Below are 21073 nucleotides of genomic sequence, written 5' to 3'. Positions count from 1 at the left end.
GCCCTTTGAAGTGGGAGGTAGGGGCATTGTGGGAAAATCATTGTGCAAAGCCTACAGCCTCCTGGCCATCACTGGTACATGTAAGAGAAAAGCCATCAGCAGAGCTTCAGAGGCAGCAGAGAAAGCCTTGAGGTGGCTGTGGATCAGAAGGGACAAGCCATGGATGAATGCTACTTGAGCACAGGCTGGATCACTCCCAGTTGGGTCGTGTGGGCAAGGGAATCTGAAGTCAAAAGACCCGAAACAACCGATGACCCAACGTACTACCACTGAAGATAGGTCCAAGTGCATCATGCAATGTGTTTAACAATCATGAGAAAAAGCCTTTGTGAACATTCACGCTACCTTCGTCAGTCTTGTGACCGTATTGTGTCCTTGGAGATTCTCCCAAATGTAGCACTGTGTTTGTCCACTATCGTAATATGAGAGCAGAGAGAGGGAGGTGTCATGAGAAGTGAGGAATTAGATATAACTGAATTCAAAGCACCAAACAGAGGTGCTCAGTGGAGTGTGAATTTCTGCCAGGTGGCAAACCCCAATAATAATACTTCAAATTGCAACTCTCCTCTGTCTTCTCTGTGTCCGGTGCATGTGCATGCACACACGCACACATGCACCTTGTGCATGTTGTCTCTGACGGATTTGAAAAATGATATGGGAATTGATCTCTCTTACTGCACTGATAACTCCTACAGTCGGGCAGATAGTGGCCCTGAGGAGGATACTGTAATGTGTTAGGGAGCTGAATCTGTCAGCAGTGATCACCTTCATCAACTTCCAAAAAGCTTTTGACACCATAGAAACTCATGAACATTCTCCGGGCCTATACAGAGTTGGTTCAGATGATAGAGGCAAGCTACAGTCGGACTCGAGCCAAGGTTCAGACCCATGATGGTGACACTAAAGTGTCAACATCATGGTGACACTTTCTCTCGGGCATCCTACAGGGTGACCCCTGGGCCCTTAATGTTTATTGTAGCGATGGACCATGTCCTGAGACTCGCAATCAGTGGCAGGGGGAGAAGACACGATTACCAACCTTGACTATGCAGATTACATTGCCCTAGTCTCGGATACAGCAGAGAAAGGAAGAGAACTACTACTGGCAGTAGAAATGTAGTGCAGGAAGATTGGCCTCAAGCTCAATGCCAAGAAGAAAACAAATATTGGTATTTAACACGGAGGACAAAACCATTGCCACTACCGACGGGATGATGCTCGAGGTATAGTCAAGGGCTAGTGCGCACTCTCGCATCACATCAGTGACTCCTCAGGGTCAGGGTACCTGTTCAGCACTGAGTGGAACAGGGGAGGATGGCGTGTGCCTCCACATGTGTTATGCCTTCCTGGTGAAACTCCTCTATGTCAGGTGAAAAGTTCAGCAGAGGAGACCCTTGCAACTGTACACCCACCCCACATGAGCGACTGTGGGGGTTAGCAAGGATCGACTAAACGCAAGTGTGGGGAGAAATACTAAATTAAGGTGGGAAATGGTGAATGCACTAAGGGTGGAAAATGTATAACGCCTGCCCTGTATTTCTGTAATGTTATACCTGTGTGTGGCCCTAATGGCAGCGTGCACAAGAAATATGATGCTGATCGGTGAAGTAATGTATGAGATTAGCTGCGGATGCGCATGCACACACGTAAGCACGTGCGTGAACACACACGCACACAATACATCAGCCCCTGCCTTCAGCATTGTTGGAAATAACAGCGTGCCACACCTCCACAGGTAACTAGTGTGACTGAGATTATGTCCTGTCACCCCATTTCATTCATTCCCATCTGAAAAGGTTACGTTGTGTCCAAACAGGTGGAGCAATACAACCACAACACAATGTCTGATTATGCATGGTGTTGCGCTACAGTGGCAACATCTAGCTACCGGAGGAGCAAAGCAAACAAAGGCAGACACCGGTAGAATCACACAGTCACGCTGCATGCCATAGAAAGATAAGCAAAGTCTGTTCTTCTTAGCGTGCTAAAATAGCCACCCACAGTCCTGCTCCTGTCTCACACTGAGACCATTAGTCACAATGATTTCTCTGCCAGCTGTCCTAGTGTTTGCTTTAGCTAGCCTCGCAGGCAGGTTGAGCCTCATTTGAATTCTCACTTCAGTTTATCAGGCCTGTGCTGGATCATTAGTATCCAGTAAAGCCAATGCAGATGTGTTCCTCAGGTAATCTTTGAATGCATTATAGTACTACGTAGTACGTACTAGTCATAAATCCTGCAGATCAACTATGAGTATACTATAGTAGAGGTGCTATAGTAGTAGTAACGCTTCATGAATCCACAGTAATCCGGTGAGCTTTATTTTGAATGACATTCCAGGCCCAACCTCATTCAACTTGTCAAATGCAATCCTAGCCAGTGTCCTATCTTATTTGTACACTTCATATATCTTAATGATTTGCTAGAGAAAATAAAATGAGCAACCATTGGCCATGTAACAACTACTTAATTAAAGGTAGGGTAAGTGATATGTTTTGGTTAAAACAAAAAGTATTTTGTTAAAAGGTTAAAGCACTATTTTCTGATAGTAATCATTGCTATAGAGTGTTTGTTCAGTAGCAGGAGTCTCCCCGTCTCTCCAGCTCTTTAATAAACAGAAAATACATTTTCCGGTAGGTGTCAAAATCTCAGCCAATCAGGAGAAAGTACCAATTTTTAAGCTTAATTTTTATAGTGTTCCAGTTCCAATTTTGCCTGCTCATTTCTTAGTGTCATCACTTCCACTTTCACTTGTTTAATCTATATCCTGATTGAGTTCTCTATCCTGATTGGATAAAATTGGAAATGAAACTGAAACTGAAACGAAAATGCATTTTCTGTTTTATAAAGAGCTGGAGAGACAAGGAGACTCCTTTTACTGAACAAACACTCTATGGCAATGAGTACTATCAGAATATAGAGCTATTTAACACTTATTTTAACCAAAGAAAATCACTTACCCTACCTTTAATGCTGTTTACAAAGCATATCGCGTGCTAGTATGCAGTTGAAGACTATTTAAAGATAAACAGTTGATGCAGTGTGTTCACAGGGGCCTTTGTGTTTGTGCACAAGTGGGAGTTTGTGCGTAGGGATCTGCTGAGTTTCATGCACGTATGAAAATCATGTGGTGCTATTTCACCCTCTTCTAAATGCCACCTATGATGGTCGATAGATAACATGGTTCCAGTCTGGGTCATTTGCATGACAGCATTGTTGGCTTCAAAGGACAAAGGCTAAAAATACTGTGCTAGTTTTTGTTGTGGCAAACAGGGAACACCTGATTTCTGCTTGGCTGGCTAATAAGCGATAAGTCATAGGTTGCTTTTAATACCTATTTCATCTTTGAACTGGTTGTAGCATTGAAGTTATGAATATGTGTGTGATTCAAGAGCACGTGTCAATCTCTGCCATAGCATTCAATCACGGTACATCATTCTGGATGGTGCATTTTTCAGCACAATCATGTCTGGCATCTCCTTTCCCTTCATTTCATCAGCAAACTGCTTGGAGCACTGCGTAAATAATCAGCCAACTGCACGCAAAGCCCTGTTATGCCACGGCATTAACTAGATGAGATCAACCACTTGTAAAAAAGGGACTGGATGTTTCTGTGAGGGACACATTGTGGTCACAATGAAAGTGAGTCGACGGAAATCAGTCGTGGCATACTGTCACCACAGCGAGGACACAGCCACTTAAAGCGCAGCCAAGCCACACAACACTGGGCAAGGAGAATACACTCCTCTGACAGCTGCAAGCACTTAGACTGCTGCCAAGAACAAAGACGAGAGGGGGGGGGAAAAGCATTATTCAGCCCACTTTGGCTATAATGAGCGTACACAACAAGGACTTGTAATATTTTCAGGAAAAATCACTTGCGGCTTGAATTGCATTTGCCAGAGGCCAGCATCCCCCATCCTCAACGTTGATGAGTAACCACAACAACAAGCAGGAGACAAATGGATTCATTGTTACCGCTAATGCTAAAAACGACAACAGTCTGTGTCAGGCAAAGACTGGAGGCTGTTAAGAGATGAAACAGGCAGTGACAGACATGCATCTATTGTGGTCTTTGTTAAAAATAGTCATCATCCACACAGCGGGAGCATGCAGCCTTTGATGTGCTGTAGTCATACACAGATATCTTGACGGGTCCTACGTAGGACAGCCAAGTGACAACAGCTGAGATAGGAACTGAAGGCAGAGGAGGAGGAGGAGGGAGCAGATGGGATGAGGTGTTCCGAACCACTAACCACGGGCGCTTAAGGGTCAGAGCAATTCCCATCCAGTGTGGTTCTAAAGAGCTGAAAACCAAACTTTACCTCAGGGACTCCCTCGGCGCTCGTGACTCTTTGACCCGTCTCCTCGGTGCAACTGCACCAGCGGAAGAGCGAGTGGGAAGGGGCCTATCTGGCACTGAGATTCAGCTCAGCCTTGCCCTTGCCACGTGTGTGGTTATACAGTGTGTGGGTGTCACGCACCAAAAATAGCCATGGTGTAAGCTTGAAAATCTGCTATTTTCGATGTGCGACACCAGTGTTCAAGTATAAATCAGGCCTTAGTATGCATAAAGTAGAGGAGCACGAGGTGAGCAAGTAGTGAGAAGTACCACAGAAAGAGACAGATTAGTCTCATGGGGCCTGGAGACAGGCTGAATGACAATTGACTGGCTGTCAACACTCATCTGCATTCCCATATCTTTCTGTCCTGACGCATCTCACTGGCAGGCAGTTACAGCCCTGACATATTGAGATGTACCACAAGAACCCTTCTCAGAGCTTTGGTTAGCACAGCACTCCACCCATGCAGCAATTTAGTTTCCCACTAATTGACTTCCATTGTCAACATCTTATCCTCGCCACTGAAGGAAGGCCTTGCAAAGGGGTCACGGTTGACAGGATAGCTCTGTGTGTGTGTGTGTGTGTGTGTGTGTGTGTGTGTGTGTGTGTGTGTGTGTAATTGAAGTGCTTGTAACAACATGTCCTTCAAAACTAAAACCATTCAGTTATGATGATATAGCCTTGGAACAGCCTCAACCCTCTCGTCATACCATAGATGCCCCACGTTGCCTTTCCCCAAGTATAGAAGCCAGAATGCTGGTATACTGGATAGGATTACACTTCCACCGCCCACATTTAAACTTGTGCCCACAATTCACAGGCTGATTTGGGACAGAGTGCTAATGATATAAGCAGAAATAGGTTGTGAACCTATTGCACAAGTTAAAATAGCCAGGAGAACATCTATGAGGCAATATGAAAAGGAGAGCAGGCTATTTATCAGCTGAGTGGGTAAAATTATTAGTTATGTAAATATGAAATACAGATTAAGCAGATCAGAATTGAGGACTGGACAATGTCATTTTAAGCTATTGCTTTATGGATGGCACTCATACAGTATCATGGCTTGGTCTGAAAAAAGGTTTTACCCCTCCTGGGCCATAAGACAGCTTAAAACCTGTTTATTACATTCAGTCATCCAAATAGTCAATACAGCATTGCAATTAGGATTTATTTTTCAAGAATTTAGATGGTCCAATTGACTGTGTATTCGAGTAGAATGGCATTATTCCCTCTAGCAAGTTTAATAACATTGATGTGCAGTGCATAATGTCTAATCATATCAATCAAATGCAGAAGTATTCATTCTTGAGCAACAGCTACTAATCAGATAGTATACTGTAGATCCGTGTGCATCATTTTAGCCATGGCTATAGTAAATTGACTGATCTGTGTCCTTCTGTTTTAGGTAATTGGTTTGATCACAGTATGCTTTCAATGGAGTATTTATGAGTCATAATGCCCCTTGCTCCTGGATTGCAGAGGCCGCTCGTGAGAAGCATGGGTTGATAGTGTGGCGCAGCGCATCAAACAGAGACCAGTCAAAAAGCAGTGCATTCAATATCTCATAGCAGTGAATTTAATGGCTGCTGGCTGCTCTGGGCTCTTGACCCTCTCCAAGAGGCTCCATGTTAGTCACTCTCCAGTGCTTTCCAATTGAAACACAGCCAGACTGGTGGTAGTAGATGAGATTTCAACTATGTACTCAGGCTTGGATGGGTGTGCCAATGACTACAGTGATCACTGGTCTAATGCTGTTCAATTGACGTGTAGTTGACAGGTAGTACAAGCAGGGCAGTGATATTTTACTGAGCAAAATGGCCAGTATTTCAGGTTTTGAGAAAAAGCCTTCCACTGCCTCAGCCCCCTGTCCTCATGCGTAATGCTAATTGGAATGTAGACAAATTACTAAATAATTCAATTATTTACATCACATTTGGTTGATAACCCAAAGAAGGATTTACACAAATAACAGCAATGTTCTTAAACATTCTTGTGGCAGTTTTCATTGTAAAAAAAAACACAAAAAAAATACACCACCATGGCTTTGGAGGAAAAACACAGCGCTGGAGACCAGGAAACGCTTGAGTTTTTCTACACAAGGAACCCAGCTGACTTGGCCCCAAGGCAGCCAGCCAGACAAATTTAATATGGATTTATATACAAAGTGCCTTGTTTAACATAATGAATATCTAATCAAGCATGAACACAGTAAGGCAATTTCACCAAAGTAATTGAAAGCAGACTTTGTTTATATGACAAAGAATATTGCTACACTCTTGGCAAAGGATAACCTAGAGCTCTTGCAGAACATTAAATCAATGTGTTGGATCTGCTTTGAAATAAATGCAGTCTCGCCTCATAGTCCCGTAACCAATGTCTTTACTGATACATTCTTTGATCAACTTCATCGATCAACCCATTCATTAAAACACATATAGCCTCATACTCTCCATAATTCAGTGGTTCTTTGAATGTCTATTTCAAAACATGCATACGATTTCCATTATTTAAAATGGTTATGAGGCTACTAAGTAATATACGGGATGTCACAAAACCCTGTGTGAAAATTAACTTTCAGCTTAGCCCTACTGGCCCCCAGTTTTGAGAGCTACATTGTACAGCAATTCTCTGGTTCCATCTAGTGTTCAGTGAAGGAATCTACAGGGTTTATTTTTTTATATCAACAGTTTTTGATGTGGGCTACAATCCTCCACCATTCTGGTGGTGTAACTAGAGACACTCAGTGGCAGGAACTTAATCTTACAGCATGACAGAATACAAATTGTGCCCGTGGAAAAAAAATTACTTAACTGGGCTGGGTGGATTTTCACAAAACTTGCCTTGAAGAGATGATTAATATGTGGGTGAGATGTTTCTTGCGAATGCTGCCAGTAGGTCGAGGAATTTAGTCTCAAGCCAGACAACTTTTTCACAATCTTTGAATGCACAGGAAGCCGCCGTGTTATAACGGTCGACTTTATGTAGTACTGGCCAATCACAGCGGGTCTTTGCTGAAGCCGTTAAGGTTATCGGGCAGTTGTGTGGTTACCTTACCATGATGCAATTCTGAATATTGGCGCAATATCTTCCTCCACTGATTAGAAATTGACAATAAAAAATAAGTTATAGCAGTGAAATAGGTCTCTAAGGCTTTTTAGCACAGACAAAAAATCTGCCAATATCACAAAAAACAGTTTAAGGCCACCCGCTGGCAGTCCAGGCGCATACCACATATACTGTAGGCTCTAATGCCTGACGACAACCCTTGCTGCGTGTCTCTCTCCCACCTTCCTGTCCATCTTCACTTGAACCATCAATAAAGGCAGAAAAGACACAAAAAAAAGACAGTTTGGCTTGGATTTATTTTTAAATGATAACTTCATGTTGATTTTGCCAGATTTTGCCATTTGTATTAGGAAGACTGACTGGATCCACAGATCCAGATCTTAAAAATCAACAGGAAGTTGGCATCTCTTAAAACACCCTCTCAACACTGAGCTCTCTACATCCCTGTTAACCTCTGAGCTGCTACCTCTCACTGGACTTGTCGACTTCTAATGTACAGACGTCCTTGCACTCCAAAGCATTTTTCTTTGCTCAATTTTTCTTTAAACGGTCATTATGAAGCAGTGAATCTTGCCACACGTGATACTAGTTTTGTATCTACAAACAAAAACAAGTACAATGCAGTGTTTTATAGGAATTTTATTCCTGAGTGTACAGTAAAGGAGAAAAATCTTAAAAAAGAAGTCCCATATACATTTCATATAACTTTGAAACTTTGGTAAAGCCATGCATATACACACACATTTATAAGAAGCACAGAATATGTTAAATATGATTTAAATACAGTGTATTGCACAAAAGCCAGGTGAGGATTAGGATAGTTGGAGTATTTAGTTCTTGCCCTGTTTGCTGCGCCTGTAATTAAATAAAACATACCATTAGCTGTGAACACAAGCACTATTTTCACATGAAATTGGGAAGAGAACAGACTACTTACTTGTGTTGTTGTCCATGATGCTCATAACCAGGGCCCATATTCGATCCAGCCTTCATCTCCAGAGCAACAGAACACTGGGAAAAAAGGCAATGAGTTTTTTTTTTTTAACTGTAGCAATGCAGTAGGGAGCAGTATGGGTTGGCGCCCCAGCTTGTGTCTTCTGTGAGGAAGAAGCCCAACAAACCCACAGTGAGGCCTTTAAGGAGGGCCATTCAAGTAAGCCGCAAGTGGAGCCTGCAGTACCACCACGGCCCAAGACACCATCACACCAGAATGAAATGTTTGGAGCGGGGTAGACTGGTGCAACGCTCAGGTCCTGGACCTGGTGAGACGAAGGAGGAGCCTGGCCAGGAGGCCATCCACAGAGCCTAGCCCCTCCACGTGCCAGAGTATCTTCTCTCCCCCAGTGCCGGCAGAGTAGTTCCAGACAAGCGGATTGAGTGGCACTGTCTCGCCCTAAGAGGACTGACCATGGGTAGCTACTGGGACGTAAGTCGGGGCTTGATCAACACCGGCTGGGTCACCTGGGCGAGGGTGTATGTTGCGAGACCCGAAACACCCTATGACCCCAGGCTACAACACTGATGATACGTCCCAGGTGCATCCATGTGATGTTTTTTTTTCTCGTTGCAGATTCAAACAACAAACAATCAGGGGGGCATCATAGTAGTCCAGGAAATGTGGAGCAGCAAATTCAGAAAGATAGGTGTGTTTCCATCAACCAGTTTTTATCATTTTCAATTTGAGCCTTACAACAGAAATATTTTTTGTTTTAAGCCTAACAGAAATGCAATTACGCACGGCATGGCTTACCAACAAGCGTACTTGATTCACCAGTATGTGGCGGTATGCAATTGGAAGCAATAAGGTTGTTCAGGTTGGCAAATGTCAGCAGAACTAGTACTCTGTACTGGTGAGTACCTGCACATTTCAAGCACTTTCTGTAACTACAACTTTTTACTTGTACAATCTTTTGCTGATTTTCGGAAAATTCAGTTATAATTTGTGATACATCAGCATACAGCATGGAAACTGTACATTGTTTGGCATCTACCTCTAGCCAGTTCCATGTGCTAGCACCAGGCGGCAAGGTAGCTCTGCTGGATTTGAGGCTAAATAGGAAGTGATTATCAGCATGGAGTTCGCCTTAATTTCAAGCGCTAGTTTAAAGTCTTAAATCATCATGATATGCGTTTAGTAAATTATGGTCCCATCACTTTTTTTATTAATGATAAAGTAGGGTATGCTTCTAGGGTTTGTACTGGTTCTACCGAGTGAAGATTGCGATTGCAGCCAATAAGTCGTTTCAGGTTTCTTTTCGGGACCAGAAGTTCAAAGATTTGAATTCGACAAAAAAGTGGCTTCAAATGGGTCAGTAGAAACCAATGGGGCTCCAGACGTCCACATTTTTTACAGTCTATTATGGCTAGCACAGGAAAGCACAGAGAGTTCCATGAGGTCTAAATGTGTTGAAAGTAACATTCTATGTGCGTACGGCTGATAGTAGCGACTTTGGTCTTACCCTCGTCTCCACGTCAGTCCAGTCTCCTGTGTGCTCATCCTGATTAGCAGGGCAGCCTTCTGCAGACTTTCTTTTGCGGCTATTGCATAGAACAACAAACATGTTAACGGCAAGACATTTAAACAGCAACTGACCGTTTTAATCAAAACATACATTAAAACAGTGACTGAAAAAAAGGCTGACCACCTCTTTATACATTTTAGTGAGCACCCACCGTGGTTGTGAGGTGAACTCCTGCTTCAGAGTTTCTATGTCGGTGAACTGGACTGCCTGTCCTCCACCCCTTGTTTGGATCACGTCACCCTGTAAGGAGGGGGTGGGTCATAGGTTAGGCAGGGTGTTTACCCTCCCACTTTACCTCCCAGCCCCATTTAGACCTGAGGCCGATACTAAAAACGTCTCCTAAATCCTGAGTTTTCTTAAAAAGTTATGTATATACATTTTGCTATATTATACTGTATATAGCAACAACTACACAGAGGTGTTCCCGGCTTGAAAGGTAAAACAATGTATAGGTGTTCAAGGTCTAAATGGGTGACAGTAAAAGTAAAACAAGGACATGGCAAGTTTAAAGGTGCATTAACACTTCACATGCTAAAGATTTGTTGCTTGAATTGTGGAATCTGTGTCTGTGCATTTGGTCGGAGCAGCATGATCAGCGATATGCACATCATGAGTGTGTTTAACACACTCATGATATACTGTGTTTGTTAAGCATGTTAAAGCAAGAGAGTACTTTTGCTCACCAAACAATTCTCTCTCTCGTTAGTCAATTCACAAATGTTTTATCTCAAGCAATACAAAACAAACTACTTCAACTGGATCGTGCACCGGATGTCACTGTTCGCTTCAGCATAAATTTCTTAAGTTGAGTTGAAAACGTTTCCGCTTGTCCAACTCACACTGCTCCAGATGAATACGTGAAATATTGTACATTGTTGCAAAAAATAATTTGTTGTATCCAGTGTGAACACACCATGCCCATATACTTAAACTGTTGTTGCAAAATAATTAATTATCTAGGGCTGCACAAAAAAAGAATTCACAATATTGATTGAAGCACAGACGTTTTGAGGGAGGGTCATAAATGGAAGGGATTTTAGTTCTGCGTGTAGGAACAGGGGAACAGGGCATGTAGGAACAGGGCATGTAGGAACAGGGTTCCTACATGCCTTTTTCAGTTGGTTTTGCCTTTCAAATTTACTTCCCCTTTTAAAAGATAAACCTTGACCATGATCCCCATGACTTTTCCAAAACTTTAAATAAAATGTAAAATTCCATATCTTGCCCAGGATTTTTATGACCATTGGATCTTATCAACTATCCCATCAGCAGTCTGATAAACACCTTCCTGCTGCTGGGTTTGGCATCAGAACTCATCACCTTCATGGTTTGCGTACCTTGATCAATTTGGTCTGGATCTCTCCATCAGAGGCCACCTCCTGGTGGGTCAGTAAATACTTGTCACACTTGGACAGGTCCTTCTCTCTGGGGGTAGACACCCTAATGGCGTTGGGGATGACGGGCTGCATGACGGTGTCAAGTTCCACACTGGTTGAGGGCTTGTGGTCCACCCACCTTTCGCCAGCAGAACGGGAACGCCGGTGCAGTTGACGCACCGGTGTGGTGGTCTAAGTCAGCCAGAAAAACAGCAGAAGGTAACATTATATTTCATGGAACAAAGGTGGTATAAATAACAGAACTATAATTACTACATTGTGACATCACATTAATATAAAGGAGAACAGCCTTGGTCTGTGTAGTGTGTACATTGCACAAGAAAAACATGGCCATTTGTATTTTGCATAGCAACGGTGCCACAAGGTTATGTTGTTAAAAAGGGTAAGATGGTAGGGAAAACAAATGTTTTTTTTAGTAAGACTTGAGTAGACAGAATTGGGTTCGCTGTTCTGTTAGTATAAGGCGGAAAGGGGAAGATGAACCCTAGAGGAAATTTTAAAGCCACTTACAGGGAAAAGGGAGGGTGAAGCAGATCTCTTGGCAGGGACTGGGAGACGCTCCTCCTTGGGGGACGGACGACGCTGTGGCCTGGTCTGCCGCTGGGGGATTTGGGGAGCATCTGAGCAACTGGGCACCTTGCTCTCAGTCACGATGGCCTTCAGCTGTTTCAGCTTCTCGTTTTTCACCCACAGCTTGTTCTGCATCTCCAGCTGCTTGGCTTGAACGCGCCTCTCCTGCAAAACCCAGGTGTCACAATGTTAAAACGATTTTTACCCATGACGGCACAGCGCTTTTTATTTTGCCCTCTCTTTAGTGGATGAAAATGGTCAAATGTTAATGTAATAAAATGTTAATGTAGGACTAGGCTTAATCTACGTTTAATGCTTAATCCATCATTGCTTAAAGCTGCTAGTTGTCATTTTTTGTAAAAAAAAAAGTAATTTAACTGTGGCGACATGACAGACTCATGCGAGGCATGCAAACAGCCCCCAAGGTGAAGGTGACATGTTTTGGATTCAAAACGGCTATTGTAGCTGAAAAGCTACAAGTTTGCATGTCTGAAAAGCAGAGAGCTCCACTGAGCTGACTACTAACTATCGAAAGCAACGAGAGCTCCACTAAGCTAAGATTCCTCAACAACAAAACAAAAACAAAATCGGTTGAAAGGGGATATTGTCGCTGTCAGGTTATTTTCACTACTTTTGTGCATCACTGCCATATGATGAATAAAGTAGGGCATTAACTTTGAAATATAGATGTTGAAATACGGACATTAACATCGATATACTATCTTATACTTAACTTACAGTTAAGTATACAAATTGAACCAAATGGTTTGGTTCCACTTGTTCACTCAGTGTGTACCACTATTGTTTCCTGTATAAAACAATTTCTCCGTCCAAATGATGTCGGCAAGCTAATAATTTGTGATGGCGAAATACTAAAGTGCACACAAACACTTCTGTAAATACCATGAGGTGTTACTCACGCATTCCTTCTGCCACTTGGATTCTGTGTCAGCGACCATGCCTTGCATTCGCTCCTCCATGCGTCTCTTGTCTGACTGCTCTCTCTGCAACTTATGCTCTCTGGTCCCCAATTCCATCTGCAAAGAGCGCTTGTTCTCCTCATAAACATTGGTGGCCTTCTGCAGAATTCCAATCTAGAACAGACAACATGGTAGGAATCGATAAGACATCAGTACGCTGATCATGGTAAAGTGTCCCAAGCTTTCCTATGACAGCAATGCCTTGGCAAGGGTTTCCTAAACCCACAATTATCCAATTAAACAACTCCTCACTACTGCATGGGTGCTTGCATCTTATTTTACATTGTGTTAATGTCACCCAATAAGCTGCTTACCATCTACTTTATTGTCTAGTTTAGTCTTGGTGAATCATACACATTAAGACTGCACATAATTCACACAGGAAATGTGTGAATGCACGTTGTACATCACTTATCTACAATGCATTTGATTAACATGAGCGTGTACTTTCTTTGTCAGGGGTTCCTTGTTAAGTGTTGAACCATTTCATTTTTTGGTTGTCTCTGACCAACAACCCAAAGAAAGTTCCTCATATGAACTTGTACTTAATATCAATGAGATTGATTTCAAAAAGCACATCGGCATCTTGCCTTGTATTCTTGCAACTTGGTAGTCTTCTCCATGCGTTCAAGCTCAGCCTGCTGATTCTGAATGATCTTGTCCGTGTCTGCCAGCTTGCCGTTTTGTTCACGAATACAATTATCTTTTGCAACAACGACGCCATCCTGTTCCTGTAGCATGGACTGAATCTGGTTGGCTGAAACAACACAGGGGTGAACACATGCATGGGTAGAAGAGATCATAAACTTAAATAATTGAACAAGGAACATTTTAGGTAAGAGGTTGCAATCAGGACAGTAATGCTGACCTATTCTATTGCATTCCTCGATTCTCAACCCTCTGACCCGGTGCCTCTCTTCCAGTTTTGAGAGCAGCCTGTTAAAGGCGACTTCATCATGGGGGTCTGTCAGCTGACAGGAGGGCAGCGGGGATAGCGGGGGTAAGTTTCCAGTCGGCAGGGAGGGGAAACCTAGGGGCAAACACAGAATTTCAATTATTACTTATGATTGATAACCCTGACGGGGTAGCAATAACTGCATTTACATGCCCAGAAATACCCTAATTACAGGCAATAATAAGGAAATGACAATGAGTCTGAAGCCCGATACAACAGTGTCCCATGCTGATGGCCATGGTCTCTTCAGGATGACAATGCCCCCATCCATAATGCACGAGTGGTCACAGTGGTTTGATGAGCTAGAGTCTAGCTCATTTGTCAAATGTTAAGGCAGAAGCGAAGCATATGAATCATTGTCTAGCTGCTAGACACTGATTCATATGCTTCGCTTCTGCCTTCACATTTACCAGAACTGAACTCAATTGAACACCTACAGCATGGGAGATGGACTGATGTTTTAGACAGCGCTCTTCACCATCATCACCAAAACACCAAATGAGGGAGTATATTTTATTAGACTGGTGTTCCATCACTACAGTAGAGTTCTATGCCTCGGTGCACAGAAGTTGTTATGATGGCCCAACACCCTACTAAGACTTTAAAGATTTTTCCCTTTACTTCATCTGTGTATATAGCTCGCTATAGATTTTGTTAAGTTACCTCCGTCTAGGGGGCCGCCACGGTCATCCAGCCTGCGGGACAGCTCCTCCTGGAAGGCCTGATTCCTGTTACGCCGGCCTGCCACAAAGCCGCAGTTCGGTCGGTCAACCGGCCGAGCCACCTCCACCTCCTGGGTCATTTCTGCAAAGCGCATCACCAACTGCACAGGGTATAACATAAAAAGAGTCCTCAATACCTCACAAAACAAACAGTTTCCAGCACAAGCTCACCTTATGTGCTTTTAATATTTCCATATTGCTGGTCTTGCATATTATTGTATATTGAAACTGGCTGCTGTAATAACCACATTCCCCAATGGGGATAAAATACATTTTATCTTTCTTGAAAGCCAGATATGAGGGGAAACACGCACCATAGTTTCCTCATAGTCATCCGCTTTGGGGTTCACACAAACCACCATTCGAACTTTGCCTTCCCCGTCAAAGTAGTTTTTGAATAGATGAGTAACCTTAGAGTCTCTGTAGGGAACCATCTGTGGAAAGAATATTTTTTTCTTAAATTAGCTGTGCAGGTGGACAATTAGACTGTTCCCTTTACATTAGATGACAACTCAAGAGATGCAAACCTTGTGGGTGCCATACATCTGATTTTCTCTAAGAATCTCGATACACGTCCGCAGTGTCATCAAGGATTGATTGATGTTGCCTGCAATAATAAAGAAAAAAATTGTCAACATTCCATGAATGAATGCTTAACAAAACATTTCCATTACTTTATTGGCAATACACACCTGCTTCACGCAGACGGTAACCCTCAGCCTGCGTTCTGTTGTTGCGCTCGCTCCCTGCCAAGTCCACCAAGCATAGCTGACTCACAATGACCTGGTTCTTATCCTGAAAAACATTCACATCACATTAGTAGGGCAGAGCACAAAGTGACAATGTTTCAGAACTGCCAAATACATTACTGGACCAGCTAACTTCATTTCCATCTTCACTTATACTGTAGGTGTGTCGTGTCCATCCACTTTTGTCCAGAACACCCCAAAACCTGCTGGATTGAACATTTGTTCAATCCCCCCCCACCCCCCCATTCAGCTAGACTTGGTGGTTCTCAACTCTCATGATGCTGGTTCTCCATATTACCAGGTAGATAATTGCATTCACCACTGTTGTAGGACTTCAGGCCAAGGTGGCAATACAGGGTTTGCTCTTCTCTCCCTTAACTTGACATTTACTGTTCTCATCTCACACACACATTTCTTTCTTTACAAGAGAGACAACAATCTAAACACGATGATTACACAACCAACAGCAACCAGCTCAGATGTGATGAACTAATACCCCACAGTCAACTTCACACTGACCTGAAAAATGTTCTCTCCATCTGCATCCAGGGGGGCCTGCAACAGCTTGACAATGAACACACTGTGGGAGCGACTGGACTCCCTATTCAGCTGGGTGTTTGCAATCCTCCTCTTCTTCTGACCTGGCGGAAACAAAAACGTTCCCAACAGAATCACCAGACATGTAGCTGACACACATTATTTAAAGTAAACCTTATGTCATGTTAAGCACAAATATAATCATGTTTTTTCTCAAGCCAATCCTCGCGTTTTCAGTTTCTGCTCAGAGAGAAGATTACATACTGGGTCATTTCCAGGTCAGAGCTCACCCTTGAGTGTAGCAATACCAGGTCAGTCACATCTCAGCTCATCATCGCAGTGTTGTGCGAGTGTGTGTGTTAGTCAGGTTTTTTCATAAATCCCGCCCCACACGGGAACCCAACCTGCCCCAACCCATCCCACAAAAATGAATACAAATCAACGACCCAGCCCGTCCCGCAACCCGCCAAAAAAAAACACACAAGCAAGTCTTTCAATTGCTTTCCAGAGAGAGGGGGACGGAGGGAGCGAGAGCTCGCACGAGAAAGTGTGTTTTGTTTTTCTTCTGTGGGTTGACCCGCTTCGTAATCTATAACTCGTCCGCCCGCATGTGGGTTACGGGTCGGCCCGCACATCACTAGTGTGTATATTTTTGGAAGCTTACCTCTCCAGAACACCTCAAAGGCCTCCTCAGTGGACTTGACTTCAACCTCTGTGCATCCAGCGACATACATGTTGTGGTTGGCGTCCTCTCTGAGAATTTTAGACTGAGGTGGTCTAGATTAAGATCAATCAAGAACAATGGACTTAGTCAGTGCACATGTGGAATTGCATATAGTTGCTGATCTATTTATTTTTAACATGCAGGAGAAGGACTAGCAAACATGTTGATGGGAAACTTTTGCATTGCAGGAGCAGAGTCATAGAAAGCATTTAGGCAGTCACATTCAAAAATGCCATACAAAGCAGCACATTAAACAAAGACGTGACAACTTTGAGATCACATACGAAGAAAAGCAACAGAGGTTTGTGTGACCTACAATACTTCTATAGATTTTCAGACTAAAGGCACCCACCATCGCTTAAGACATGCCTGATGTTCTATCCCTCCAGTCGTTCTATTCAATAACTGCCAAATTGTTGACAATAGTATTTTCTCTTTCTTTGCCCGCCTACTTTCCACACTTCAGTTCTGCTCGCACTGCGGGGCGCAAATAAAATACTTTGTTTTCCCTTACAGCAAACGACTGGTAGGCACCTGAACATTGAGCATGTCTCCAGCAGAAGCAAGTCTCCATTTTGTAATTTGCAAAACAATTCAAAGCGGCTTTAACACAACAGGTGGCACTGGCACAGCAGGGAACTACATTTTCTATATGGGGCTACTGTGTGCACTGGTCACATACATGAACTCAGTGTTCTGTCGCACCGGGGTGCCTCCCGAATTCGACAAAAGGAAGTAAGGAACACAAACATTTCATCTGCCAACCAGTGTACCATAAGCCTATATGCATCATTGTGTTCACAAATCTGCCAACTACAAAGCAAACTGTTATAGAACACAACCAGAGCACTGAATCATTTATCTGGATTCAATGAAACACATAAAATGTCTTTCAATTAAGAATTGCCCAAACTTACTTTTGTTTCATTGGATCATATGGACTTTCTTCCAAGAGGTCATAGATGTAGTTGTTGTATATTTCCACATAGGAGACAAAGATGCTGTAACAACCGTCTTCATCCACTTCGTCTGCCTTACAGGCCTCGTCTGGTGTAATCATGTCAGCAAATTCTGGGTCAAGCTTTTGTCTTAAAAAAAAAAGGACAAGAGTTTAGTGATGCACCGGTTGCAATATTCCAATTGCCAGTTTGTTATTAGTAACTCCGATCATATGCCATTTCATTTAGGCAGAGTACAAGAAGTTAATTTTGAGTAATCGCTAATACAGAGTACAAGAAGAAAAGACAACACTTCTAATAGAGACAGTTCAACCGTGTCTATTAGAAGTGTTGTCTTTTCTTGGTTTTAATCTTATCGCAGTGTTGGCGTACTACAGGGGCATGCAAACGTACCCTTTGGATGGTGTTTTGGGGACGGGCGGGCGGTTTTCACGCCTTTGGCGCTCCAGCAAGGCGTCAACTTGACTTTGTATCTCAACGCCATTCTTGTCATCAGTCTTAAACACCTGTAACAGACAGTATGTTATAGCACTGGAGAGTCAATTCTCCACAAGATTAAATTTCAATGATGTGATAAACTTACAAATATAGGAAATATAAAAACATGTTATTGTCTTACATATCTTTTGGCCTGGTAAGGACCTATGCTGTTGAAGATCATGTCGAGCGAGCGTGGGAGAAGACCGCCCTGGCCTGGAGAACCGGTCATGGTGAAGGTCTTTCCACTACCAGTTACGCCATATGTGAAGAGCAGCCCTGTTAACAGGAAATCCACAATGAAAAACACATTAGTAGTCAACCTGAACTACTACAAATGATAGTTTTAATGATATTTAACACAGGGATCCCCAACCTTTATTTTTTTAACGATTAGCACTTTTATGAATAAAACAAGTTTAGGACATAAAAACACATGATCAAGAATATAAAATGACCCAGCAACGGGTCCGCAGCCCTGTGTTGGGGGCCGCTGAATTAACCCACAGTAGTATGTGGTTGATTGTCAGATATCATTTGAAACAGAAAGCCTCTCAGTAGTTTTACAGAGAACATATGCCTCGTCAGTCACTATCCATAGTAACACTTGAAACCAGCTTGCCGGATAATGTCTGTAGTATATAGCTTTACCTTCAATGCCTAATTCATAAATTTAGTTTAACTCATTGCTCACATTTAAATATGCCCACACAAACACCCTCAATTATTTCAGTAGACTAAACTGAGGTCTGCATTTGCTCCCCCCCAGGACTTCAGAAAGTGCATAGTTTGCTGTGATTTGTTTTTATTTGTATATATGTTTTTGCACTGGATTTGCTGTAAACTCAAATGTGTTGTTTATATACACAGTTTTATTAACAACCATTTGGGTAAATGTTTACACTCCCGAGTTTACAGACATGTAAGGGTGGTTCTAACCGATAGCAGGAGTACTCCCTGCACAGGTGATTTGCATTTTGCATACAAGACAATTGGCCAGGCAAGAAACAATGATCTCCACCTAGGTACTTACATTACAAAAGGAGTGTCAATGACTGTAGTCTGCTACTTGTGGATTTGAGATGGGTACTTTTGTAAACCCGAGATATTTTGGGTGCTGGGCCATGCAAGGCTTTGTGAGGCCAAAGGTGCGGTGAAACAGGGTTAAACCGGATCCAGCAACAGAGACTACTGCTGCTAGTGCTAAGCATTTTAGTCTATGTAACACCAGTGGCAGGAGGTAGATTGAACAACACGGTTTAACCCTATGCAGGTATCGTTCTTACCATTTTTCCCATGTAAAAGGTCCTCCACCAGTGGTTTGGCAACAACTTCAAATAGGTCCATCTGGGTCGTTGCCACTCCAAACACTTCTTTGAATGCATACTGTGTCTGAAGCATACAAAAGAGGGTAGAACATCCAGTTTAGCTACAGAACAATCCCATTTACTCTTTAACAGCGCAAAATGTAAGGCAGTTTACCTCTTTGAACTCTCCATTGCGATTGGCTTTGAGCCCATCTGGAGCATGCAGCTGGATGGTGGTGTTGCTGATCACCTCGATGCAGCATTCCTCAGCTTGCAAAATCAAGGGGCGAACGCGACAGTACACCTAGACATACAAGAATCAAGATTGGTTACTTTTTCAAATTAAAACTATAAAAGGGGGTCCAAATGAACGCCATCATTATCCACAGACAGACTGCTACAAATATGCCTGATGTCGACAGCCGGTGAAACGATAAATGCTTGAATGAGGGGAAAAAGTGGCTTCTTGTTTCTTTAGAGTTCTGCGTCTCATCCATTTTTCAATTAATTGAGTACAAAGGACCAATGCTACAAGGCATAGTGCTACTACTAAAGTAAAGTACTTAAGTATCAATACTGCAATGTGTAAATACTCTGACTGTTACAAGTAAAAGTCCAGAATTCGATATGTACTTTTGTAAAAGAAGTCCAAAAGTATTGGTATCAAAATGTACATAAAGTATCAAAAGCAGAAAGTACTCATTATGCAGAATGTCCAATTTCACAAGTTTTCAAATGTATACAAATCTTTTGAAAATTGCAGATCTACAAGCACACATTGTGTGGCATCGCGGAGCATTGTGAGCTTGTAGATCGACTATTTTCAAATGGTGGAAATGTATATAGGGATGAACGTGGTTAATGCATGTTTTGTCATAATAATCCAAATCTAAAAAGAAACTAGTACTTTTCATATCATTGCAGTGGAGTAAAAGTATAATATTTGCCTGTGAGATGTAGTGGAGTAGTAAAAGAACAGAAATTTGGAAATATCCCAGTAAAGTACAGTACTTGAGTAAATGTACTTTACTTTCCACCACTGGTCTCATCTCTCATCTCCAAATAACGACGTTACTTACCCCGACGGGATCTTTCTGGGTGCTGCTGGTCTTGTGAGCAGCTTTACGGGGAGTTTTCCATTTTCTAAAGAGTTAATTGAGAATACATTTTCAGTCAAAAACAACAAACAAGTTGGTCATAAAACGATTCCGTTAGGGAGCCATGTTTCTAACAAGGGGCTAACGGCTAGCGCACTAGCTTCACTTTAGCCAACGTTAAACGTTACAACGGTTACACAACGTAATAGTATCGACTTAAAACGTGTCAGTTGTCACAATTATAAACTATTAAAGGTACTTACGGCTGTCGAGACATTGTGTGGCTTGTTGTATTAGCCTGCCTCTCAGGACTCGGTCTTTCTCTCGCCAATTTATTTCAAACTTCCCTCCGCGTCTGGTTCTCTGTTAGTAACTTCAACTCAAAACACACCGGGGGTGGCTTCTTTCAAAAGACAATAGCCAATAGGAGTCAACAACACCCGTGACGTATTTCCGTTCAACTAAAGGAGAAAAAAAATCCTGTTCCGGAAGTGGATTCCGGTTGGCGTCGCATTGTTTTTGTTCCCCACCACTGGTGGAAAGTAACCGAGTACATGTACTCAAGTACTGTACTTAAGTACAATTTTGAGGTACTTTTACTTTACTGGAGTATTTCCAATTTGTTAAATTTACTTCTACTACACTACATCTCAGAGGCAAATATTATA

General features: G+C 42.6%; 1 protein-coding gene across 1 annotated transcript; it reads right to left on the bottom strand.

Annotated features, from left to right (window-relative positions):
• Positions 1-8033: 8033 nt before the first annotated feature.
• kif23 (kinesin family member 23) lies at positions 8034-20767 on the bottom strand. Its single transcript, XM_080437795.1, has 22 exons — positions 20669-20767; positions 20388-20451; positions 19484-19612; positions 19288-19393; positions 18144-18280; positions 17918-18030; positions 17483-17653; positions 16506-16618; positions 15824-15945; positions 15248-15350; positions 15083-15162; positions 14870-14989; positions 14497-14656; positions 13747-13908; positions 13469-13635; positions 12819-12992; positions 11839-12063; positions 11269-11499; positions 10083-10171; positions 9869-9947; positions 8347-8420; positions 8034-8264 (listed from the first exon to the last, which is right to left on the bottom strand). The coding sequence occupies exons 1-22, from the start codon at positions 20680-20682 to the stop codon at positions 8240-8242; spliced, it is 2658 nt and encodes an 885-aa protein (XP_080293921.1). The 5' UTR covers positions 20683-20767; the 3' UTR covers positions 8034-8239.
• Between the last annotated feature and the right edge of the window lie 306 nt (positions 20768-21073).

This window comes from Gymnoscopelus braueri, assembly GCF_963280865.1.
Source record: "Gymnoscopelus braueri genome assembly, chromosome: 9".
NCBI classification, from domain to species: domain Eukaryota; kingdom Metazoa; phylum Chordata; class Actinopteri; order Myctophiformes; family Myctophidae; genus Gymnoscopelus; species Gymnoscopelus braueri.
Note: the sequence above shows the minus strand (reverse complement) of the source record. Positions and strands in the feature narration are given on the sequence as shown.